A 25,420-nucleotide genomic window follows, 5' to 3' on the forward strand; every position below is an offset into this window, starting at 1 on the left:
TCCATTCCAGGTTGGCGCCTGCGCAGATGGCCGGGAGGATGCCTTTTGACCCAGCCTGGTAGCCGTAGTCGGCTGGAGCGCCGGCCGCGGTGGATCCTGGGAGAAGATGGCGGCCGCCGTTCACCCCCGAGTTGTCCGGGTCCTGCCAATGTCACGTAAGTGTCACCGGGAACGGCGGCCCCGGATGGGGAGTCCGAGATGCGGATCTAAAGTTTTGGAAGTGGCGCCGTGCTGCAGCGGTCGAGCTGAGTCGTGGGCCCCCTGGTTTTTCTAGGTCCGCAGCTGCCTCTGTCCGGTTTCTCCTTTCTCTCTCCTCCGGCTCATACATTAAGTTGTGCCCTTGGGAAGGGGTCTTCGCGGAGAGAATGTGGGCAACGCGAAGGGAAAAGGAGAAAGAAGAGGAGAAAGTGGGGGGCATGTAAAGGATCCAAAGACTCAGAGTACTGATACGGCTGTAAGGTTGTTGTTTAGTTGCTTAGTCGTGTCCGACTCTTTTGAGACCCCAAGAACTGTAGTCCACCAGACTTCATTGTCCATGGGATTCTCCAGCTAGAATACCGGAGTGGGTCGCCATTCCCTTCTCCAGGGGATCTTTCCGACCCAGGGATCGAACTCGCCTTTCCGGTGTCTTCTGCATTGGCAGGCGTATTCGTTACCACTGAGCCACCGGGGAAGCCTTGACTTTGGTGTTATAAGAAATACTGGGCAGAGAAAGAGACATGCCTGTATGATATCGTTTATATGTAGAATCTAAAAAATAATGATGTAAATGATGAACTTATTTACAAAACAGAAACAGACTCACAGACATAGACAAGGAGCTTATGTTTACCAGGGGAAAGGGTGGGTGCGGGGGATAGTTAGCGAGTTTGGGACTGACACATAACACACTGCTATGTTTAACACCGATTGACTCAGATGACAAGAGAATCCGCCTGCGATGTGGGAGACCTGGGTTCGATCCTGGTTTGGGAAGATCTCCTGGAGAAGGGCATGGCAACCCACTCCAGTATTCTTGCCTGGAGAATCCCCATGGACAGAGGAGCCTGGCGGACTACAGTCCCTGGGGTCGCAAAGAGTCAGAACTGAGCGACTAAGCACAGCGCAACCAACAAGGACCTACTGTATAGTGCAGAGAACTCTGCTCCACATTATATAACAACCTAAATGGGAAGAGAGTTTGAAAAGAATAGATGTAAGTCTATGTATAACTGAATCACTTTGCTGTATGCCTGGAACGAACACAGCATTGTTAGTCAACTATACTCCAATATACAGTGATTTCTTTTGTTTTTTAAAGAAAGAAATATTGAGGGGCAGGATAGGAATCTGAAATGGATGGGAAAAAAAGGGATAGTGGAGAAAAGATTGACTTTATGAATTTGTGAAAACTCTTAATCCGTCTTAACTTCAGATTCTGTATATGACAGTGGAAATGATCATACCACCACATCAGGGAGTTTCTGAGAAGATTCGATGAAGTAGTGTTGATAGTAGTACTTTTCCAAATCAAAAGCATTTCTCAAAGGTGGAGTGTGTTCTGAGGAGGCATTGAGGCCTGGAGGAGTGAGGGATGCTCAGGAGAGAAGAATTAGGAGATTGGTGGAAAATAAAGGAAGAAGAATAAAGGAACACCTTAAGATTTGTATAAGTAGAGTTTATTGTCCCTTCTGTTCTGATTGGATCCTCTATGGTCCTCAAATTGAAAGCACACATTTGCTCTTCCACTCACTGAGACTAGAAAAGCAAGGAAATTAGGAGTACAGTTACACTTCATCATTATTTCACTCTCCTATCCTTCATAAACATGCCCTATGTCAGTCTCCAAAAATTGCATTTTCCCATTGTGTATTTCAGTTATTACAGAATATCATTTGCTCTCAAAATTAGGTGCATGTCAGAATCATTCTTAGAGCTTTATAATATTAAACAGAAATAGGGACTCACTGAAGAGCTATTGAATAAGAATTTTTGAGACTGGCTTCTTCCACCTTATATTTTAAAAAGCTCCACAGGTAGTTCTAATGCTCAGCCGAGGTGAGAGCATTAGTATTTGGGGGATTCCTTTTTATTTTCCATCTTGGGTAGAACAATTCCACACCATTGGGCAGGTGCTTGGTGCACACCATTTACAGTGGATGATTTCTTAGCCTGACTTCTTTGCAAAGACATTTGCTGGCTCTTGTTAAACTGTTACATTGGTGTCACGTAATGTAGGTTGTGAATCAGATAACTGCAATTTATTGAGTACCTGCTATCGGCTAACCACAGTTGTAGACATTTACATACATTTCTTTTTCCCTTTAACTCATTTTTTTTTTTTCTAACTGATGCCAGCTTGTACTCTTTACCACTCTGCTTTGTTGTCTCTGGTAAAGTAAGCTTTTGAGTAAACTCTGGAGAGTTCAGTCTAGTGTGTAATGTAATCAAAACACTACAGAACTGTGTAAAACACTGTGAAATGCAGAGAGACTATTAAGTACCAGAGGAAATCAGAAAAGGGAAAGATTAGATCATTTGAAATTGGGAGGGAAAATTGGAAGGCTCATGGAGAACTGCAGTACTTCCACTGATTTTTGTTTGTTTAGAGCTGTTATGATCTGGAGAGTCAGAGGGGTTGGGCTTTTTCCTGGTACTGGCGAGGACAAGGGGGTGAGAAGGGCAGCAGGAAGTAGAATTCTTTGGAGGCAATGAAATGACTTCTTGAAGATCTGAAACAGTAGGAAAGGAGGTTGAATACCTCCTTGGCATATATGCCAAGTCGCCTCTGTTGTGTCTGACTCTTTATGACCCCATGGACTGTAGCCTGCCGGGTTCCTCTGTCCATGGGATTTCCCAGGCAAGATAATGGAGTGGGTTGCCATGCCCTCCTCCAGGGGAACTTGCCAACCCAGGGATCGAATCCGTGTCTCTTACGTCTCCTGCATTTGTAAGCAGGTTCTTTACCACTAGTGCTACCTAGGAATCCCCATTAGATGGAATCAAATAATGGAGACCTTTGAAAGCCAAGCAGAACGTAGACCAGTTGTCTTCCAAATGGGTTTTGTAAGAAGAACCAGTGATATATAAAAATACAGTATTAGGACTTAAAAAAAAATGTTTTCTGTAATAGTAATACCTAACACATAGTTCAAACTACATACCAGACACTTTTCAAAGTGCTTTCGTATATATTGTATAACGTGTATAACATATTGGAACTACATAGAAGGTGCGTGTAATTTACAAATGATACTTTAAAAAAAACCCACTGATGCAGTGTGCCAGCAAATGTGTTTGGAGACTGTTGGTTTAGATATTAAGTAGGAAACCAAAGTAGGTTTGATGAATAAAGAATATTATTTCCCTGATGGTGTTCCCAGTAAATGGAAGAAAATGGAGGACCTCCGGTGGTGCTAGTGGTAAAGAACCTGCCTGCCAATGCAGGAGACAGAGGCGACCCCGATTCGATCCCTGAGTCAGGAAGATTCCCTGGAGAAGAAAATGGCAATCCACTCCAGTATTCTTGCCTGGAGAGTCACATGAACAGAGGAGCCTGGCGGGCTACAGTGGTGAAAAGTCAGGGGTCGTGAGGAGTCAGGCAGACCGAGCACCCATGAGCGTGCATACAGTGTGCAAGGTACATACATGTGCAAGGTCCTTACCCATTTATTATTAATATTCATGTCAGCCCTCTAAAATGTAAGCTCCATGCGGCCAGGGACTTTGTCTTTTTTACTGTGCTAGTCACAGTTTCTTGAATAGTGCTTGGTCTGTAATTGTTGAAAAAACAACTGTGTGAGGTGAGTGTAACATTACCTTCTGGGAATTTTCACAGTAATACTATCAATGAATGAAAGTAACTGTTCCTCACGGAATGCTTCATGTATGCTGGGGTAACATACTACATACTTTGTACACATTTACTCTAATCCTCTAGGACCCTTGGAGATGTTCATACCTTGACTCTGGTAATTTTCCCGATTCTGTTTGTTCTGGTCTTTATCCTGTGCCCTAACTTCCTTACTCATTATTCTGATCATTCCCTTTCATACATTCTCAACTCCCCAGTCTACATCCCTTTGTCATAAAAGAAAGGGAAAAAAAAAAAAAAAGTCAACGCTGATTAAATCAAGGTTTCTACATATTTCCTGCCTGCTCCCGAGAGCTGAGCTAAGGAACACTCCACATGAATTGACTCTTCCTATTTTAAATTCATGAATAAAAATCTCAAGTCAATTTTCAGCATATTTTTCTGGGAAATTTGCTTTCCCTTTCCCCATATGACTAGTTAATGTTGCCAGTCTCCTAAGACTTCTAGCACGTGCTCCTGTCCTATTCTCAGCTTTACAGAGAATGCGAAGGAGTCAGATGGGAACCATCTTTTCCGCACTGTAAAAATCTGAGGGCTGAGTTGGGGTGATTCTCTGCTTTCCCTCCTCTTACAGTGGATGAGCTTCTGGTCTGATGGAAGCCCAATCAGTTCCCTCCCTTGGCCTTTGGTCCCTTCCTCCCTTCCCTCTTCTTCCCTCTCCTGGGTCATTAACAGTTCCCCTCTGCTGGGTGTTTTCCGTTAGCATATAAATATGTTATAATAGCTCATGTTAAACAAACCCTTCCTTGTCTTCTTGTTCCTCTAGTTCTGTTTTTCTTAGTCCCTTTGCACTGCATCCCCCAAGAAGAATTTTCAATATTCCTCTTAGGACCTCCCCACTGCACTCCTCCTCCAGAAAAATTGTTCTTGTTCAGGCCACTTAGAGGCAACATCTTCTAGATCCTAGCATCCTCTGCTCCCTGCTTATTTCCCTTTTCAGCAGCATTTGACAGAGTTAACTCTTCTATCCATCCATCACTCTCTTCATTTGACTTCTGGATCACCATTTTCTTTTGTTTTCTCTCTTTTTCAATCCCCTTTGCTGGCTCTTTGGTTTAGTCACAGAACCTCTCCGAGCTATGGTTTTCTGGTCTGCAAAGTGGCAGTAAAGATAATGTGAAATAAAACAATACCTAAGAGTGATGCCGGATGCCTCTGTAAGGTTAGGTGTTATTTAGATGTTATTATTTTGTTACCATTATGTGTCTGATCTGCAGTGTTTGTTTTTAATCTCTGTGGTTTCAGTAACTGTCTGGTAAGCTAGGCTCTTTCTCCAATTCCACACTTTTAGATAGGGAAAAGCAGTGGTTTCTGGGCAGTCATCGCTAGTAAGCAGACACAGACTTACTTACTTAGTAGCTTACTCATCAACTTTGGATGATTTTCAGTAGTGTTGTACTAAAGAATACAGTCTGAATTGCACTCTTAAAAAAGAAAAAATCTTCTTTTATCTCTGCCTCCAGCCCATATCATCAACTCTACTTTCATTCATCATCACAGACTGTTTCACAGTCTGTTCCAGGTGCATCTTTTGCTGTTCCCTGCACTGGGCTTATTCATTTCTACTCCTACATTGTTAGAAGTGTTAGGTGTTTCACGTGGAAATCTATCATTTCTGTCATTACTCACTCAAACCTTTCTTAGAATGCTTTATCCAGGAATCCTTCCTCAAGGTCATCTACCTTATGGTGCCTTTAGTTGGCATTCTTTCTGCTCCTTTCATGGGGAGGTTTATACCCTCTTAATTTGTAACTGCTTATTATTTTTCGTAAGGTGATTTATCTTTCTAGGTAAATTATAGCCTATAGGACAGGGAGTTTGCTTTCTGATCTTTATACAGTTTTCCTTATGTCCTGTGGATTCTTTATTGCAGTCATTTGTATTTATTATTGCGGTTGGCACATCAGTTATAACTTGTAATTCAAAAGTTAACTTTGCACTGTTACCTAAGTAAGTGAAAATACTGAGAGCAAAATAATGTTGCATTTCCAGGAAAAGAAGCTCTCTGTATTCATGGTCACTTTTATGTGTGTTCTGGGTTTTCTTCAAGGTTCTTCTGTTCCTGCCCTAGCCGCCTCTGTGTTTCACGGCCCACCTCAGCGCCAGCTTCATCATGCAGTCATACCGCATGGCAAAGGTGGGCGTTCCTCTGTCAGTGGGATCGTGGCCACTGTGTTTGGAGCAACAGGATTCCTGGGCCGCTATGTCGTCAACCACCTTGGTAAGTCAAGCTCCTCAAGTTCAACAAACTCCAAAGCTCTTTATTATGTTTACCTACTGAGAAACTGTGAGCTCTGTTTCTTTTCATTGTCACAGTGTTTTGAATTCCTCCTATCTTGGATTTATGTTAGTTTTGGACTCCTGTACATTCAGAGCAGGCGCAGACTTCTTATACAGGACATTAATACAGAAATAGGGAACCCTGAAAAATTACAACATCTCTGTTGCTGTTATGTGCTCCGTTGTGTCTGACTCTGCAACCCCATGGATTGTAGCCCTCAGGCCCTTCTGTTCATGAGGTTTCCCAGGCAAGAATACTGGAGTGGGTTGCCATGCCCTTCTCCAGGGGATCTTCCCCACCCAGGGATCAAACCCTTGTCTCTTGTGTCTCCTGCTTTGGCAGGTGGGTTCTTTACTGCTACACCAGTTGGGAAGCCCTATGACATCTCGAGCGTAATGGCAAAATATGTTTTTAAAATTAAGCATAGAATTGATTCACGTATCATACTAGAATATTCATTGGAAGGACGGATGATAAAGCTGAAGCTCCAGTACTTCGGCCGACTGATGCGAACAGCCGACTCATTAGAAAAGACCCTGATGCTGGGAAAGGTTGAAGGCAGGAGAAGGGGATGACAGAGGATGAGATGGTTGGATGGCATCACCGACTCAATAGACCTGAATTTGAGCAAGCTCCGGGAGATGGTGAAGGACAGGGAAGCCTGGCATGCTGCAGTCCATGGGGTTGCAAAGAGTCGGACACAACTGAGCGACTGAAGAACAAAAACAGTCATACTAGAACTGAAATGTTTACAAAGTCACTGCTGTATAATGTATTATGTTAACGTTGATCCTTGCTTCAACCCGTTCTTTTCTAGGTCGCATGGGTTCACAGGTGATTGTCCCCTACCGGTGTGAGCCATATGACACCATGCACCTTCGTCCCATGGGTGACCTGGGCCAGATCATCTTTATGGTGAGAGCCTGGGTTACTGATCATTGGAGCCGACTATTTTTCTTTAATAGAAAAGAATGCTATTAATACCTTTATTTAAATCCAGTGTCTACCCTGCAGCTTTTATTTACATATATATATCTCTCAAGTATTAAACATAATTATTGTTGGGCATTTGAACTTTGTTTTTTCTTTAATAGAAAAGAATGCTATTAATACCTTTATTTAAATCCAGTGTCTACCCTGCAGCTTTTATTTACATATATATATCTCTCAAGTATTAAACATAATTATTGTTGGGCATTGGAGCCGACTAATGTAAACTGCTAAGGTCATTTCTGGGAGAGAGAGGCAGTATAACCAAGCAGCAGTTTCCTGCCAAAGTAGACCAAGGGCGTCCTCCATTCACAGGCCATTCTTGTAAACCCTAGTCCAGCGCTTAGCAGACTTTTTCCCTAATGAACCAGACAGGAAATATTTTAAGCTTTGCAGGTCATGATTGCTCAGCTCTGCCCTTGTAGTTTGAAAGCAGCCATGTATGTGCTTAGTCGCTAAGTCATGTCCGACCCTTTGCGACCCCCTGGACTGTGTCCCACCAGGCTGCTCTGTCCATGGAATTTCCCAGGCAAGAATACTGCAGTGCATGGTCATTTCCTTCTTCAGAGGATCTTCCTGACGCAGGGATTGACCTGCATCTCCTGCACTGGCAGGAGAGTTCTTTACCACTGAGCCACCTAGGAAGCCCCCAAAACAGCCATAGACAGTATGTGAACAAATGGGAGTGGCAGTGTTCCGAGAAAACTATTTACAAAGTTAGATTGCAGGCTGGATTTGCCTGGGGTCATAGTTTGCCAGCCCCTGCTCTTAACCCATGCCGGACAGTAACCTTTGGCCACATTGGCTCTTGAGCCCTTGAAATGTCACTTGGTCTGGATTGAGGTATGCCATAAATGAAAGACTTGGTTCGAAGGCAATACTATTCAATATATTGTTAGTAATTTTTCACATTTATCACATATTGAAATAGTATTTTGAGTATATTGGGTCCAATAAGGTAAATTACTAAAATGAATTTCACCTGTTTCTTTTCATTCTTTTAAATGAGGCTAATAGAAAAATCAGCATTACTTGTGTTCCTCGTGTTATATTTCTCCTGGCAGTGTTTCTCTAGACAGAGAAGATTACAAATAAGGTGATTTATAACCTGGCTAGCTTTGCATAGACTTCACTTGAAACACTTCTTCCTGAGCATTCAATGTTGTTACTCTTCAACCTTCAGGTTCTTCCTCTAGGCCAATAGTTGCCAGTAGGGCAAGGCGGGGGTGGAGAGAGCCTTCAAGGGAGTGGTGAAACAGGGAGTGTGTGGCCCTTTTTGGTTGTCACGTGACTGGCGTCCACATGGTTTATTAGGTGGGGACCAGGGATGCTGAGCATCCTCAGGTGCACAGGCCGGTCCTTCCCACGAAGAACTGCTGTCCCAGTGCCCGCAGTTTCTGTGGAGAAACACTCGGGGCCTGGGTGCCTGGCTCAGCTGTTCACACAGCTGGCTTCTCTTTCATCTTCCTGCCTGGGCCTGCACTCTTCCACTGACACACTTTCCTCTTTTAAAAAATGTTTGTGTTACAGGACTGGAACGGGAGAGACAAGGACTCAATCCGAAGAGCCGTGGAGCACAGCAGCGTGGTCATCAATCTGGTCGGGCGCGAGTGGGAAACCAAGTGAGTCTCAGACTCCCGTTGCCTCTTTGCAAAGCGGGCTGAGGGCTCAGTGGACGTTTCTTGGTGGCACGTAGCATGCCAGGGATTGTAGTTGTGACATTTTTAGTTAGTTCATCAGTGTTGATTGAACAACCTTTTCACACCCAGGGGCCACCCTCCCCACTTGACCCCTCCCTTCTTCCCACACACCCCCAACCCCCCAACTCCCCAGCTGGGGATTTAGTTGGTGGTAAGTCCAGTGTGCAGACATTGTGACATGCTGCTCATGAAAAACCAGTATAAATCGTGCGAGTGCAGTGGGTGTTACCACCTTGCCGGCATCACCACTGGGGGTCCTGTGTTTGGATCTTTCCAGCTGGGGGGATAGGAAGGAGGGTTTTCCTGTTCCCCAGACTGACAAGCTGCATACTGGTTTTTCTCGTGTGAGCAGTGTTCTCAGTCTGTTCTCCATGTTGTTAATCAAGGATAGCATGAGTGCCTGTTTGAGTTATTTTTAGCCCTTGTGTGTGTTGTTTATCAACAGGTAAGGTTGTGTTTTTTTTAACTTTTTATTTTGTATTGAGGTATAGCCCATTAACAATGCTGTGACAGTTTCAAGTGCACAGCCAAAGGGATTTTAATCCTGTGGTTCCACAGCGCTTTGTTCATGCCCCTTTCTCCGCACTTGTGAAAGTTTAGCTTTGATGTATTTAAGATATGTCTGCCTTGTCACATATTTTTAAGTTCTCTGATGACTTGCGGGTCTTATTCAGCCTCATTAGCCCCCGAGATGACTATCACAGCCCTTTGTACAGAGCAGGCACTTAGTTTATGTTATTGCATCAAATTGGTGAGTGATTTTTTTTTTTTTTATAGTTTCCTTTTTTCCTCTCTGAGGGAAACAAAGGCCCAGGAGTAAGAAGTGATTTCCCCTCCAGCACCCAGCACATCCCCCCTCCCCACTCAAACAGTGCAGCCAGACATTGTTAAAAGGCAATACCTGTGCTGTTTGATCACTTATAGTCAGCCTGACATTAGGTATGGGAGTGACAATGAGCAGGCCTGTAAAATTTTAGAAAAATTTATTACCTTTGACTTTGGGTTAAATCGTTGCTATTTAAAAGCTTAACTATTATGAATCCCAGCAATCATATAGAAACCAGCTTATCATAGAAAGCTTTGCAGTCCCAAGTCAAGTGTTCTTAACCACCCCCTGTTTTTTCTTTCCAGAAACTTTGACTTTGAGGATGTTTTTGTCAAGATTCCCCAAGCCATCGCTCAAGTGTCTAAAGAAGCCGGAGTTGAGAAATTTATTCACATTTCCCATCTGAATGCTGATATTAAGAGCCCTTCTAAGTATCTGAGAAACAAGGTACAGAACAAGTCAATTTGGAAAGTGGTTCACAGAGCTTGGGTTTCTTGGCCCCTTAGGGGCATGAGTTAAGTGAGAAAGTTTCCTCACCGACGTGTCCAGAATTAGGGGATTTCTAGTTCTCATGTCCAGGGTGTGATTGTTGTGTGGGTGAGGCATGGTTGAGTGTCTTCTGTTTACAGGGAACTGTGCTAAGCGGCTGCAGAGATGGGTGGCTCATCCTGTTACCTGCCCTCAAGTGTGTGAAGTTTCTTAGCGCGTAACAGAATTACAGGCAAACACAAAACGTAGAGTCTGATTCCTATACCAGAATCATACCGTGTCACCCAGAAAAGCTCAAGGACCGTCTTTCTTTCTCTGACCCTTGCATAGTCACGTCTTATGCCTTTGGAGGAGTGATGTGAAAGCTGGGGTGACAGGATGAATATTTGTCAGGGACGATGGCTGTTGACATTGTAGTTAGCCTTCCTGGACTCCCAGAAACCCCACTGTGGTCCCAGTTGTGCCTGGAAATGGACCAGCCTGGTTTGGAGTCGGGCTGTAACCAGAGATGTTTTATCATCAGGGACTCAGGAGGGGCTGCGGTGCCTGGAGCTGCCTTCGGCATTTGTTTCCTGCCATTAGGAGTCTGCTTGGGGTCAGGCTGATAAGGACATCAGAGTTCCTTGACACTGGCTCCAGCTGTTGGATCCACTGTAATCTTTAACTGAGCAAATCGTTTATTAAGCACCTTCCGTGTGCTCCATTGTATAGTGGGTGCTGGGGAGACATGGTTTTAGCTCACATCTAGTTTCTAATCCATTGACGAGAATAATTCCACATGCACCAGGTGTTGCAGAGTAGCTTGGGGAATCTTATAAAAACATCCTCAGTATCAAGATTCCTGGAAAGGAAAAATAGGGATTGGTTAAGAATACCTGACTCAGGATTTCAAAGCTGTCTGTGAGAAGCTGGTTTTCATACTGTTGCTCGAATTCATAATATAATAATTAAATGTTTAAATAGCAATGGTTTAACCCAAAGTCAGGAGAGTGATGACAGAGGTGGGCCATGGACTCTAGTCTGGGGCAGATGTCACGAGGGTTGGTATGGAGGAAGGCAGAAACAGTGGACTGGGGTCCTGGGCAGGTGAAGGGTAGCATCTCAGGAGCAGAAGAGCACGGAACAGGCAGGCTGGCAGCCCAGGAGCTTGTCAGTGAAGAGCAGCTCAGAGGAGGGGCGCTTGGGGATGCTCTGATCTGCGTCATCCAAGTTGAGAGTGGGGGAGTGGGGTGGAGACGAGGTTTCTGGAGTTGAGAAGCTCAAGAAACCGAGGTGGCTCGGATGCCACCCCTGGCGGGCACGGGCGGGAGGGAAGGCCAAGCACGGTGCTGACAGCTACACGACCGAGGGGCCTGGTCTCAGAAGGGACAGACGATCCCGAGAGGGTGTCTGTCGCAGCAGAGGAGGTGAGGCAGGAGGGCACCGTGCCCGCTCCCCTGGGCCGGCGTGCGCTGCTGCCACTTCCATTGCTGTAGCCTCCTGCACCCCACCCTCCTTTCTCTGGCTTGTTGCTCATAATTGACACAAACCAGAGAGTCTGTGATTGGAAGGAAACATGGAGGCCAGAACAAAATCTGTTCTGATTTTTCTCCTTCCTTCTTCTGCATAAGATTCCCTGGAGATAAATATGGAAAGAAGCCCAGCAAGAGCTAAACGACACAGGGCTCTTTTGTGTGTTATTTTCTTTTAAAATTCTGTGTACATGAATCCCTGCACTTACTGCCGGGATTACTTTCCCAGACCCCCGGTGGATGCCTGAAACCGAGGATGGTATAGAACTCTATAGTATACGCTTTGCTTATCCTGTGCATACATACCTGTGATCAAGTTTCATGTATAAATTAGGCATAGAAAGAGACTGATGACAGTAACTACTAATAAAAAAGAGCAGTTGTAATAGATTGTAATAAAAGTGGTGCGAATGCAACCCCCCCACCCTGTTTCTCGCTCCGCCTGCTAACTGTACTCACCCTTCTTCTCATGTTAATGTTGAGATAGATTGATGTGGCAGCAGGCCCGAAGAGGAGGACCTGAGATTTCCCCACACCACTCAGAGCAGCGTGCACTTTAAAAACTTAGCAAGTATTTCTGGAATTTTCCATTTAATATTTTTAGGCTACAGTTGACCGAGGGTAACTGAAAGTGGGAAGCAAAACTGCATATAAGGCAGGGCTGGGGGGGCGGGGTGTGCCTATAACTGAGTGTTATCATACGATGCCCTTAACCTGGAGGAAAGTGTGACCTGGAAGGACCCTCGTGTTCTGATGGTGGAAGGATGGAAGTTTCGCTCACTGACCTCAGAGCTCTGTTGTGTTTGGCTGTCTAGGCTGTTGGAGAGAAGGAAGTGAGAGAGACGTTTCCAGAAGCCACCATCATAAAGCCGTCTGACATCTTTGGCAGAGAGGACAGATTCCTCAATTATTTTGCAAGTAGGTTTTCTTACTTCCAATAGGAGAGTGACCGTCTTGGCGTCATCTATTAAATACTTCGGTTTTCTGCGTATCTGTGGAGCTACATTCATCATACACTACCTTTCTGTTGCCACCTGCGTCTTTTCCTGGGCTTCTTGTGTTGCTGGTCTGTTGATTAGAATGGGGTGCAGGTAGAGCTCCATCTTGGGAGTGACCGTGCGCTTAGCAGTGCAAAGCAGAAGACAGGTAGCCAAGCCCTTGGTCCTCTTTCCTTGTTCTTCCTGTCCCCAAGTATTTGACCCTTTCACTTCCTATGTTTGTTGTGTGAAGAACAAACAAAGGTGGCGCCTCTTATAAGATCAGTAACTTATGCTACATTTATTTATTTGTATTTATTTAAGCTACATTTATTTATTTTTACTACGCAAAATAGTTACACCAGCTCGGGACACCCAGAGACAGGAGGGTCTTCAGGCAGGTGAGGCCTTCTAAGATGTTGCCTTTATTCTGCCAGATATCCGCTGGTTTGGTGGCGTCCCTCTTATTTCCTTGGGCAAGAAGACTGTGAAACAGCCAGTATATGTAAGTACCCTGGATAAAGGAGGTTTTGCTGAATTCAAGATTCAGGTGATCAGTTTTCAGGTTTTATCCTAATTCTGTAAGTTCTGACGTTTTTGTCTCTGTCAGATTGCTCTGACTGACTGTCTCTCAGTGTACCTGAGAGGTGCAGGTACCCTGTACGTTTTCACTTGTTCATTCGTTCAAGAGAAGTGTTTTGAGGAATATCACTGGGATATTCACAGTGTCACTGGGAATGTCACAGTGCTCACGACACAGGTGCGTGCTGTCCTCACGCTGGCCCCGGTCAGGGGCAGGTCAGCATGGCACTCGTCGGGCAGTGTGATAAGTGCTGACAGGGAGGGGTTTCACGTAGATACGGCAGAGGACAAATTTGGAGGTCAGGGAAGGCCCCCAAGGAAGTGACATCTTAGGGGAGACCCTGAAGATGACTCGCAACTGGACGGAGGCATTGGGTGGGGTGGAGTGGCCCAGGCAGAGGGGACCAGATGTCAGGGAGCAGAGGTGAGAACCGTGTGGGTTCCGTGTAGTGATGAACCAGGGTTTCTCAGCTGGAACACTGCACTTTCTGGGTGGGATTACGCTTTGTTGTGGGGCTGGTGTGGGACGGCCTCCAGCCGTCAGATGGCAGTGGCTCCCCCAAAACTGTGCCGGTTAAAACTCTCCAGGCATTTGCCCGAGACTCCTGGGGGCCAGAATCACCCCCAGTGAAGACCGTGGGGTCTGATATCATATGGATTATTATTATGTGATATGAGATTATTCTAAAAGTCAAAACGGTGGAATATTGGGTGTCCATGTAGTTCAGCCTAATGCTTTGTGACAGCATGGTGACGTGAGGAGGAGGAGGAGGACGGGGTGAGGTTGGAGCCGGTGGGACAGGCCTGGGCACGGCCTGGAGATAAACATGCCCCCACTGGTGAAAGTATTGATTTCGGTGACCCTTCTACACGGAGCTGATTTGAGTCCTTGAGAAGTGGATTTGTTTAGGAGTTTTCCGAAAGCAGACAGTGATGTCATTTTAATTGCGTTATTTTGTGGTGATTGATGTGGCCTGCTCTCCTTCCTCCCTCTCTTTTTTAAATTCTCTCCCGCATCTCTCTCTGTTGCTCTCTCTTTCAGCAGTTACTGAAACATATGTTATAATTTCTCATAGATTGTGGATGTCACCAAAGGAATTATTAATGCAATTAAAGACCCAGATGCCAGAGGGAAAACATTTGCCTTTGTTGGGTAAGTGACTGGAGTTTGACTTTAAAATTGTACAGCCTATTAAAATAAAAGGATTGTGACTTACAATTAGCAATAATTTCTAGACATGCCACTCACAGGTTTATTTGATGCATTTTTCAGAAATGAACGACTTGAAAATACATAAAATAAGTTTATTTACAATGCCATCAAAAAGAACAAAATGTATAAATTTAACAAAAGAAACACAAGTCTTGTATACTGAAAATCACATAGCATTAAGGAGGAAAATGAAGGAAAACCAAAATAAATGGAAAGACATTGCGTATTCTTGGGTTGGAAGAGTCAATATTGTTAAAATGGCAATTTTCCCCAAATTGATCTGTCTATTCAACCAAATTTCAAGCAGATTGACAAATTTATTCTAAATATATTTGGAAATACAAAAGACCCACCATAGCCAAAAAACCATTTTGACCAAGAAGGATAAACTTGGAGCACTTAAGCTCTCCAATTTCAAAACTTACTCAAAAGCTCTAATTATTAGAACAGTGTGGCACTGGCATAAGAATAGATGTGTAGATCAGTTAAACAGAATTGGTAGTCTAGAACCAGACTTCATGTTTATGGACAATGAATTTTTGAAGAGGCACCATGGCACTGCAATGGGTAAGCAATCATGTTTTCAACAAACGGTACTATCCACATGTAGAAAGATGCTACAGATTCTGATTTCACACCATACATAAAAAAATTAACTCAAAATAGACCAGAGACCTAACTGTAAGGGTTAAGCTGTAAAGCTTTTGGAAGGAACATTTAAAAATCTTTTAGACCTGGGGTTAGGCAGAAATGTTGTAGATATGACATCAGAAGCATAGAAACAAGTGGATAAATTAGACTTCATTGAAATTAAAAACTTTTGTGCTTCATAAGACATCGTTAAGTAAATGATGAAATAACAAGATCATCAGCTAAAAGGCAGAATGGGGTGGCAGAGAGAGGTATGTGAAAAATTTGAGGATGGAGAGGAAGATAGGCACCCCCTGAGAAAAGAGGGAAAGAGCACCCCTCCCCCCCAACCCCAGGAGCACCCAGTAGGACCGCAGAGCAGAGCTGAGCTTCTCCTTGAAGCTCATGATCAGAAATGTAAAGGGAGGCCCAGGAGTATGTTCTCTGCAACTCTGTCTTGCTCAGGGCTCAGGTGCAAAGAAGGCAGATACTTGGATTAACCAGAGAGCGGTTTTGCAGCGCGAGGATGGGAGAGGAGCTGGGGGACGAGGTTTTGGCTCAGGATGTGTACAGAGGAGTGACTGCAGTGCTGAGCCGTGCAGTCTAAGCCGGGAAGGACACAGCCTCCTGTGTGCCTTTCTCTGTGAGCAGAGACACTTGGGCCATTCTGAGTCACAGTTAACGGAACTCAAAGTGATGGGGATTTGATGTTAAATGAAGAAGACATTATGGAATAGGATGACCTGTGTAATCTTACATTTATAAAAGCAAAAAATGAATAAGGGAATAAGAAGGATATATTAAGTTTATCAGCTTCATCTTTGGTGGGTGGTTTTTCCTTGTGCTAATCTGTATTTCCTATAGGACATACATGTTTTCCATTTTCACAAGAACGATGTTATCTTGTTAAACTTGTTCGTAGGCCCAATCAGTACCTGCTCTTCGACCTTGTGCAGTACATCTTTGCCGTGGCTCACAGGCCCTTCCTGCCGTACCCTTTGCCACACTTTGCCTATCGGTAAGTAAAGCGCTGCTTTTTGTGCTTCTAGAAAAGAGCTAACCAGATGCTTCCCTTTGTGATGCTCTCCCCAGGGGTTATAGAGAGTGTGTCCCTTGTGGTGAAACCTTAGAATCTCTAATGAGGAGGGGCTCCTGACACCTTGATGTCCATCTGGGAAAGAACCAGAAGAGCTTAAGAAAGGGAGTGTGGCTTCGTGGGTGAATAAGCACCATGATAGAAGATGGAATCTGTAGATCTTCACGTTCTCCCACTAGAAGTCCTGGGTGTAATTGGCAGTCATGCTTGGCAGATTGTATAAAGGAGCAGTTAGGTTTCCCTGTTTTATCCACTTGCCCAGGAGTGGGAAAGGGACCCCCCTTCATCAAGGCAGCCTGATTACATGGCTGGGGAAAGAAACCTGGTTGATGTAGCCGTTTCCTACAGTTGCCTTGTCTGTTTTCCCTGCTTCTTGCCTCACTCTTTCCCCTGTAGGTTTGTTGTAGTTGTTTAGTTGTTAAGTCGGGTCTGACTCTTTGTGACCCCACGGACTGTAGCCCACGAGGCTCCTCTGTCCATGGGATTTCCCAGGCAAGATACAGGAGTGGGTAGCCTTTCCCTTCTCCAGGGCATCTTCCTGACCCAGGGATCAAACCCACATCTCCTGCATTGGCAGGCGGGTCCTTTACCCCTGAGCTACCAGGGAAGCGCTCTGTATGGAACGATCACGTCACACACTAAGGTCCTGCTCAGGGACACTTTCATGTCGTTTGCCAGAGATTGATGAACCAACATGGCAGCTGACTTCTTCATTCGCTTGGTCATTCAGTCACTCTGCAGACATTTCTTGAATGCCAGCTGTGTCCTAGGCAATATTCTAGGCACTCAGGATGTTACAGGAAACCCTCAAAAAGCCCGTACACTGACAGGTATCAGAAAAATAGAGAATTAGAAGGCTGTGTGATGGTAAGATTCATTGATGTGTTAACATAGAACCAGGGCACAGAGTTGGAGGATTGTAAGCTGTGTTTTTGTGGTTTTTTTTGTTTTGTTTTAAGCCAAAACTGTCCTTTTTGCTAGTGAAGTTGGTTGGACAGAATCTGAGGCTTGCTGAGTTCTTAGAGAAATTTTGACCTGTCTTCAACTTCCTTTTCATTTTTTTCTTACCTCCCATTGGAATGTTTTTCAGGCTTTTAAAGTGGCAGAAGCCTGGGCTCAAAGACTTTTTGCGTAAAGGCCCCTTAGGACAGGCAGATTGAAGGAGAGCTGGCCCCATGGTTGCTACTTGGAGCACAGGCTCCTCGCTCCGCCTCCAGTGCTCTGTGGGATGTGGGGACTCCCAGGAATTCCTCGGGTGCCTCCTGTCCCAAGGACACAGAAGACAGGAGCTCAGGTGACAGATGAGGAATCCCCCAGTTTCAGTAGGATGAAGAGATGACACCGAGGAGGCAGGTGGCCCTCTCGTCTGGGTTTTCTCTTGGCTTCCTGATTCAAACCCTAGATCTTAGGCATCTCCTCACTTTTGGATCTCTTGGATCCTCAGAGCCCCTGTCTTTAGGCTCACGATTTCTATCTTGCACAGCACCTGCCTCACCCCGCGTCCTTAACAGAAGCATATATGAATATCTGGGGCTTAACTCTGATTGAATTTGACAGGTTTCACTCAATGGTGGATCTGTTTTGTTTGTCTTGTGGGTGGGGCGGCTGCACTCTTTCTTGGTTTTCCTGATTCACTGTCCCTTTGGTGGGGCCTAGGAGAGCAGGCTGCGAGGCAGGCAGGCGGGCGGTCGGCTTGAAAGGAGAGGTGACCTCCCAGGCTGGGAGCCAGGAAGTTCGGGTGCTCGTTAGTTTCTTTAAACACACTCAGTGACTTCCCGGCTCCCTGGCAGCATGCTGTGCCTGGCGTGAACAGGGAGCAGAGATGCTCATCACGTGTGCCCTCTTTGTTCCTATTCCAGGTGGGTCGGTCGGCTCTTTGAAATTAGTCCGTTTGAACCCTGGACCACGAGGGATAAAGTGGAGCGGGTGAGTATGAGGGTGACCAGCCCCTGCTGGGTGGGTGATGGATGAGCGAGTGTTGAGTTTGCTCCGGGGACCTCCTCGGGGACCTCCTGGGTCAACTCCACGGGCTTGTCTGCAGTCCCTGTGTCTCAGGTCAGCCCCGGCCATGTGCATGAACCTCATCCACACCCAGCCTCTCAGGGCCCTGGGTTTTCAGTTTTTCTCTCCCCTGGATCATCTCCACCTGCATATAGACATGCCTTCTAGCTCTCTGTGTTAAAGGCCAGAGTCCTGCCCTCGGCCCATACCATCTGCTGCTGCCCTGATCAGCTGTGTCTGTGTACATCAGACTTTCTGGAAGAGTGGGCTGTACCTGGGGCTGCCAGCTTCTCACCTCCTCCCTGCTTTAACCCATTCCTTTCAGCTTTTGTCTCCACTGTCTCCCTAAACGCTGCTTGTTCCAGGTCACCTGTGGTCTCTGCTGCTAGGCCCGGCAGTCAGCACCCTGACCTCCTCTCACCTGTAGGGAGCCACGCTGATCAGAGGCGGCCTTCCTTCTTCTTGAAGCCCTGACTCCCCTCTGTTCTCCCCGGTTCTCTTGCTTCTCCTGCTCCCTCGATCTCCTTGGCTCACCCTCTGTCCCTGGTCTCTGGTGTTGGGGACCAAGGGCTCTGTCTTCCGCCCTTGTCTGTCCTGGCTCTTTCTCTGGAAGACTCTTACCTCGTTCCGTCTGTACACTCAAGGCGGCAGCTTCAGCTCCCCGCCGGAACTGCCCCCTGCCCACCCAGCAGCAAGCCTCCCATCTGTTTAGCTATGTATTCATCACCTGAAACCTGGCTCGTCCAAAAGGAGAGCCGCAGACCCGCTTTTCTCCCAGCCCCTCTCAGCTCAGTTGATGGTATCACTGTTCTCTGATGCTCAAACCCAAAATCGAGGATTCTCCCTTGATTCCTTCCTGTCCTAACCCCTCTCCATGTAAACAGGACTGCCGCGTCCTTCCTGCTGGGCTGGCACTGTTCTGTCCTCGACTGTGCTTGAAAAGCAGCCCCCACAACAGTGACTGTGGAGCACTTGAGACGTGGCTTGTGTGATGGCAGAAATAAAATTTGAATTTTGTAAAATTGTAAATTAAAGTCACTGCTTTGGCTGGTGGCTGTTGTTCTGGATGGCACAGACCAGCCTGCTGGGCGACACTCAAGTGTGCCAGCTCTCACCTCCCTCTTCCTACCTTTTTGTTCAACATTTTATTATGGAACTGTTTATCACAGTATTGATAATTTTCCACTTGCAGAAAGGTGGAGGGCTGTCTCCCCTCTCCCCACTCCGGTTCAGGCAGTAGGTCATTCCGTCCTCTGGCCTGACTCTGGGTGCCTCTCATCCCCTGCAGTGCGCTGGTCACTGCCTGACTCACTGTCTCCATGCTGGTCTCCCTCACTGGTCATTTGCCCACTGCACATAGAAGTGTTTCTAGAGAGGAAACAAAATAGATACACTCTGCTGCCTCTACCTTTGAAAACCTGTTCGCTCTTACTGACAAGCAGCAGCCGTGTTGTCCTCTGAATGTTGTTTAGTCGCTCAGTCATGTCTGACTCTGTGTGACCCCATGGACTGTAGCCCGCCAGGCTCCTCCATCTGTGGGATTCTCCAGGCAAGAATACTGGAGTGGGTTGCCGTGCCCTTCTCCAGGGAATCTTCCCGACCCAGGGATCGAACCCTCTTCTCCTGTATCTCCTGCATTGGCAGGTGGATTCTTTATCACTGAGCCACCTGGGAAGCCTCCTCTGAATGTTACCTGAAAGAGAAGATGAAACAGTCCTTGGAGAACGATGTGAACAGGAGCTGTTCTCCCTGCTATGATGGGCTGGGTCTAGAATCCCAAACCAGTTTCCAGGTGTCCTTTCTATGTTCAAGAAGGATCAGGTGGGAAAGCTGGTGGGCAGGACGCTCCAGCGTGTGACGGCTGCACCTCGTCCATTTGTCACTGAGAGTGTTGGGGCAGCAGGCCGGTGGGTTTTGGGTTTGGTCTGGAGGTCACTGGGCAGCTCTCGGGGGAAGGATAGTAGACGTGCCCAGGCTGGAGAGAGGGTTGTTGTTGCTGCGGGTGTACACCCAGCCTTCTGGTTTGCTCGCGGATGAGCTGGGGTTTTTGGAATCTCCAGGCTTAACCTCTTTCCCTCCAAACAATGTGGGTTCGGGTTTTGAGATCCATAGTCAGCATTAGTCAGCCAGGTTAAGGAGAGCTGGAGCAGGTTATTGTTGAGTGATCTTGATTCAGCAAAACCAAGGCAGAAAGCCATGCCTGGAGAACCGGCCAGTCTCATTTCTCTGTTGAGCTTGTGGCTCTGACAGTCTCTCCGCTCCATCCCAGACTGACTGCTCTTTACCCCTCACCCGAGCCCTGCTCTGCGCTTAGGGACAGACCTGGAGCTGACCCGTGGGGCCTGGCCTTTCCTTCCGCACGCAGGCCCTTCTCTGTGCTCTGCTTCCGGTGGTCTCTGCCCCGAATCCACCGAAGCCAGTGGAAGTCTCGGCAGCGGGACGCAGGCCAGCTCGCGGGTTGGAGTGTCTGCGAGGCCGGCCCTGAGTGCTCTCAGTGCCTCTTGTCTATCCGCAGATTCACACCACAGACAGGACCCTGCCTCACCTGCCAGGCTTGGAAGACCTGGGTGTTCAGGCCACGCCCCTGGAGCTCAAGGCCATCGAGGTGCTGCGGCGTCACCGCACCTACCGCTGGCTGTCTTCTGAGATTGAGGACGTGCAGCCGGCCAAGACGGTCCCCGCTAGTGGCCCCTGAGCTGGCCGTGGCTTTCGGCATCGTTCGGGTCGCTACCCACCAGGCCACCTTCGGTGGAGAATCCTGTATATAGTGAATGAGAGCCTCTATTAAAACCTGAGATGAAAAAAAAAAAAAAAAAAAACCTGAGACGAAATTCTGTGGGCTTGTTTTCTTTCTTGATTTACAAAGGGAGAAACTCAGCCATTTAGAATTTGAGCACGATTTTCTTTAAATATATATATTTAATACACGTACATCTTTTATTCTCTGAAATGCTGGATGGTTTTAATTTCCTTATTATTTATAATAGTGACACATACATCTTCTGTTCTCTGAAATGCTGGAGGATTTGAATTTCCTTCTGTCAGGCCACTTGTGAATGTTCTAGAAGATGAGAACCCCTTTTTAAGGTCAGAATACTGTGAAGGCCCCATGTGATATGTGACTGCCTGTTGACACACATTAGTTGAGAAAATAGGCAGTGTCCCATAAGTAATCCGAATTCATCCACACTTCGGGTATTTAAAAAAAATTATCTTAATGATCTCTGCACACACTTAAAATATCCTACATACACAGAAAAACTTTGTCCGTAGCCATGGATCCTCAGACTGCCTGCAATAATCCCCCAGTCCCCTGCTCAGATCTGAACATGTCAGGGCCTCCACCCCGCCACGGTCAGGACAGCACCCAGGCGATTTCAGACATGTGGTTGGACCGGACCCACCCCCACCCACCTGTCATGTAAAGGAGGCTAGTGCTTCAGAATTAGGATCACTGCATAAGCTTTACCATCACGGCCAAGACCCAGACCCAGAGTTGGTCTCTTGCCCATAGATCCCTCAGGACAGTGTGAGCAGAAGCCCCTAGGATTTGTGGTGAAGCGAATGCACTGCCCTTCACGGCGGCCCAGGCTCGGTCACTCGGTCACCACCTTCCTACACAGCCCAGCCCCTTGCAGTGCGGCCCTCCATCTGCAGAGCGGGAGGGTTGGGCAAAGCCCTGTTCAGTTACAGCAACACCTGCATCTTCGTGGAGTGAGGATCACGAGGGCTGAAGTGAGCTCTCTTCCCTGCCCCCTCTGCAGGCTCCACAATCTTTCATCCCCAAGTGGACAGAAAAGTGCTATTCAAAAGGTGGTTTCTGGACCAGCATCCCCTGGAAGCTTGTTGGAAATGCAGAATCCGAGGCCCTCTCCTGGCCTGTTGGATCAGGATCTGCTTTTTAAAAATCTTAAAAAAAATTTTTTTTGACCACATCACACAGCATGTTGGATCTTAGTTCCTCGACCAGGGATCAAACCCATGCCCTCTGCACTGGCAGCATGGAGTCTTATGAATGGAACCAGCAGGGAAGTCCCAGGATCTGCATTTAAAAACTGTCCCTGGGAGATGTGTGTGCACAGTGGTGTGAAAAGCACTGATATGCAGAAACCCTGGGTCTCGAGTGTGATTCCTGTTACTCATTCAAGTGACTGAGCCCCTCCCCAGACCTGCTGAGTCAAGAATCTCTGGAGACAGTGCTGCATGCCAACTAAATCTCAATAAAACTGGAGGATAAACAGAAAACAATAATATATGATGAATCCGGAAAATAAAATGGACCGAGGAGCCTGTGGGCTACAGTCTGTGGGGTCACAGAGAGTTGGACACGACTGAGACTAAACATACATATGATGAATCTGAAAAATAATCTGGAGAAAGGGCCTAGGTATTAAACATGTGGATTTATCCTCATGCACATGCATATATGAGAGCCGGTGTTCTAGGAAAAGGAGCCCAACCTTGCTTTTTTCTTCAGTTGCGAGAGCTTTTGGTTTGGATGGTATTTCTGCTGGCCACAAGCCAGCCAGCAGGCACAAAGGTGGTTTTGATTTGAAAACAGTAACTGTAAGTACGGTATCTGCATGTTCCAGTGACGCTATGGCTCATCAGTTTGTGTTGCAACTCATGATGCCGCACACATGCTTTCTCTAGAAGTGTAATTTACCCAGGAGGGTGCTTTCCTGTCACACCCAGTGCCCCCCTTTTATATTTTATAATACATCTTTTATTAGCCTTATGTGAAAGTTGTATTATTATAACCTACCTAATAACATGCAATCAAAACACAATGCCTTATCTTATATGAGTTAAAGGAAAGTACCACATATATAATAACACTGCCAGTAATAAAAAGGCTTCCCTGGTAGCTCAAATGGTAAAGAGTCTGCCTGCAATGCAGGAGACCCAAGTTCGATCCCTCGGTAGGTAGGGAAGATCCCCTGGAGAAGGGAATAGCAGCCCCGTCCAGTATTCTTGCCTGGAGAATCTCATGGACAGAGGAGCCTGGCGAGCTACAGTACATGGGGTAGCATAGAGTGGGAAACAACTGAGTGACTAACACACACTCACCGGTAATGAGCACAGTTGCTCTGGGGACAAACTGAAGTGGTCAACAGCTTTCGTCCAGTGGGCAGCCACCATAGGCACCCTGGTACGCTGGCCAGATGTAGGGCTGACTCGGCCCCTTAAATAACTGAAGCCTCATTGTTCTTCCTGACGTCAGCATCTGAATCAGTGAGCAGCTTCTTGTAAAGTGAAAGTCGCTCAGTCGTGTCCAACTCTTTGGGACCCCATGGTCCATGGAATTGTCCGGTCCATGGAACTGTCCAGGCCAGAATACTGGAGTGGACAGCCTTAGGCTTCTCCCGGGCATCTTCCTAACCCAGGGATCTAGCCCAGGTCTCCCACATTACCAGCTGAGCCACAAGGGAAGAATACTGGAGTGGGTAGCCTATCCCTTCTCCAGCGGATCTTCCCAACCTAGGAATTGAACTGGGGTCTCCTGCATTGCAGGCGGGTTCTTTACCAACTGAGCTATCAGGGAAGCCCTTCTTATAAAGTTCAGAACAAGACAAAATAGAATTTGTTTTAGATTTACAGAGTAATTGCATTCTTAGAAATCTCAGCATATATTAACTATATATGCCAGAAATCCTTTTTAACTCTTAAACAGTTAAATTTCCACTTCAGTTGACGTGAAGTGGGCTTTTAAGTCACGAAAGATGTGTTTCATGTCTTCATTTGTGTGTTCTGACTTACTGCATCATGTTGACCACTCCCGGTCCCCTGCCACCTGCCCCAAATGCCCACAGTCCCCCTCAATCACTGCAATAACCAAACATGCACCCACAGACTTCCTGGGTGCCTCCAGGGGCTGTGCCACTCCTGAGAATGACCGCTCTGACCCCTGCCAGGAACACCTTTGAAGGTGTGTTGCCATCCTGTCTTGGGGGCTGAGTTTAGGCTAGGTGACCATGGCTTACTGTAAGTGTATGAAACACCCTTTGAGCAGAAGTATAGAATTCCACTGACGTCCCCATCTATCATGCAACGCAACATAGTTTCCTTGGCTTTTCTGTCAGGTGGGCCTCATCTCTGTGAGGCAGCAGTGAGCAGTGGCATGAAGCGAGATCTTCTTTTCCTGCTCAGGAATTGAACCTAGGTAGCCTGGATGAACGGAGAAGGCAATGGCAACCCACTACGGTACTCCTGCCTGGAAAATCTCATGGACGGAGGAGCCTGGTAGGCTGCAGTCCATGGGGTCGCTGCGAGTCGGACACGACTGAGCAGCTTCGCTTTCACTTTTCACCTCCATGCATTGGAGAAGGAAATGGCAACCCACTCCAGTGTTCTTGCCTGGAGAATCCCAGGGATGGGGGAGCCTGGTGGGCTGCCGTCTTTGGGGTCACACAGAGTCAGACATGACTGAAGCGACTTAGCAGCAGCAGCAGCAGCCTGGATGAAAACCAGGAATCCTAGCCACCAGACCAACAAGGGTTAGAAGCTAGAAGCTATTTTTCCCTGGATCTTTGCCTCCAGTGAAAAATACATTTATCCCAGAGGCAGAAACTGTAAATGTAGGTACAAAGTTTATTATTAGAGACAGCACAACAAGTGGGAGAGCACATAGAGAAACAGTTTGTTTAGTTGAGACAGAAGCAAGGCAGAGATGCACACCCAGAGAGAAAGGGTGTGGGCATCCCCAGAGTGAGGAGGAGCGCAGTAAAGAGGCAGTTAGGTCATTTACATAGGTCAGTTCTTCCGGGTCTTGGTTTACCTTTAGCCCATTATCTGGTTTCTTTTTCCAAACCTTGGGACGCTCCCCTGGGTGCACACATACCCCTCAGCCAAGATGGATCTTGAAGTGAAGGCTTCTGGGAGGAGCAAGATTCATTATGGCCTGGTGTTATCCCCCGACTTTTGACCTGAAGGAGCCTTTCTGTGTATGTGTGGTTATCTCCCTTGTCCCCAAAAGAGGGAAGTAGGGATCCCTTAATCCTTTACGCAAACAGGGTTTTTTCCCCTCTTTGTCCTTGCCTGACTATTACCTCGACTGCTGCCATGACTATTACCTTAAGGTGTTTACAAGAGACAAACACTGGCTGTTTACCTTATTACTTTCATTTCAGAGGGCAAAGAGGAGGCTGACTGTAAATGCCTTAATTGGAGGCATTTACAGTCTTTCTTGTCTCAAAAATGCTAACTGTTGGAACTATCCAGCCTTAAGCCCACTTTCTCATGCCCCATGAAATGCAAACAGGAGGCCAGTT

The 25,420-nt window shown here is 46.6% G+C and overlaps 1 protein-coding gene across 2 annotated transcripts; it reads left to right on the forward strand.

Annotated features, from left to right (window-relative positions):
• Window position 1: 1 nt before the first annotated feature.
• On the forward strand, window positions 2-21,076 carry NDUFA9 (NADH:ubiquinone oxidoreductase subunit A9). Of its 2 annotated transcripts, none has more exons than XM_061124738.1 (11): window positions 2-155; window positions 5,904-6,074; window positions 6,952-7,049; window positions 8,655-8,746; window positions 9,956-10,097; window positions 12,466-12,568; window positions 13,065-13,132; window positions 14,286-14,362; window positions 15,975-16,070; window positions 18,008-18,074; window positions 20,665-21,076. In XM_061124738.1, exons 1-11 carry the CDS (start codon window positions 107-109, stop codon window positions 20,842-20,844), a joined length of 1,143 nt encoding a protein of 380 aa, XP_060980721.1. In that variant the 5' UTR covers window positions 2-106; the 3' UTR covers window positions 20,845-21,076. The 2 variants fall into 2 exon arrangements, with proteins under 2 accessions (XP_060980721.1, XP_060980722.1); XM_061124739.1 differs by lacking the exon at window positions 20,665-21,076 and adding an exon at window positions 19,794-20,621.
• The last annotated feature ends 4,344 nt before the right edge of the window (window positions 21,077-25,420 follow it).

This window comes from Dama dama, chromosome 22 (assembly GCF_033118175.1).
Source record: "Dama dama isolate Ldn47 chromosome 22, ASM3311817v1, whole genome shotgun sequence".
NCBI lineage: Eukaryota > Metazoa > Chordata > Mammalia > Artiodactyla > Cervidae > Dama > Dama dama.

What these genes read in the sequence shown, in the direction of transcription:
- NDUFA9 (XM_061124738.1), top strand. Translation starts at nt 107, where the DNA reads ATGGCGGCCGCCGTTCACCCCCGAGTTGTCCGGGTCCTGCCAATGTCA. An exon ending in CCGGGTCCTGCCAATGTCAC is followed by an intron (nt 156 to 5,903) that starts GTAAGTGTCACC and finishes GTTTTCTTCAAG; the next exon opens with GTTCTTCTGTTCCTGCCCTA. An exon ending in GGGCGCGAGTGGGAAACCAA is followed by an intron (nt 8,747 to 9,955) that starts GTGAGTCTCAGA and finishes TTTTCTTTCCAG; the next exon opens with AAACTTTGACTTTGAGGATG.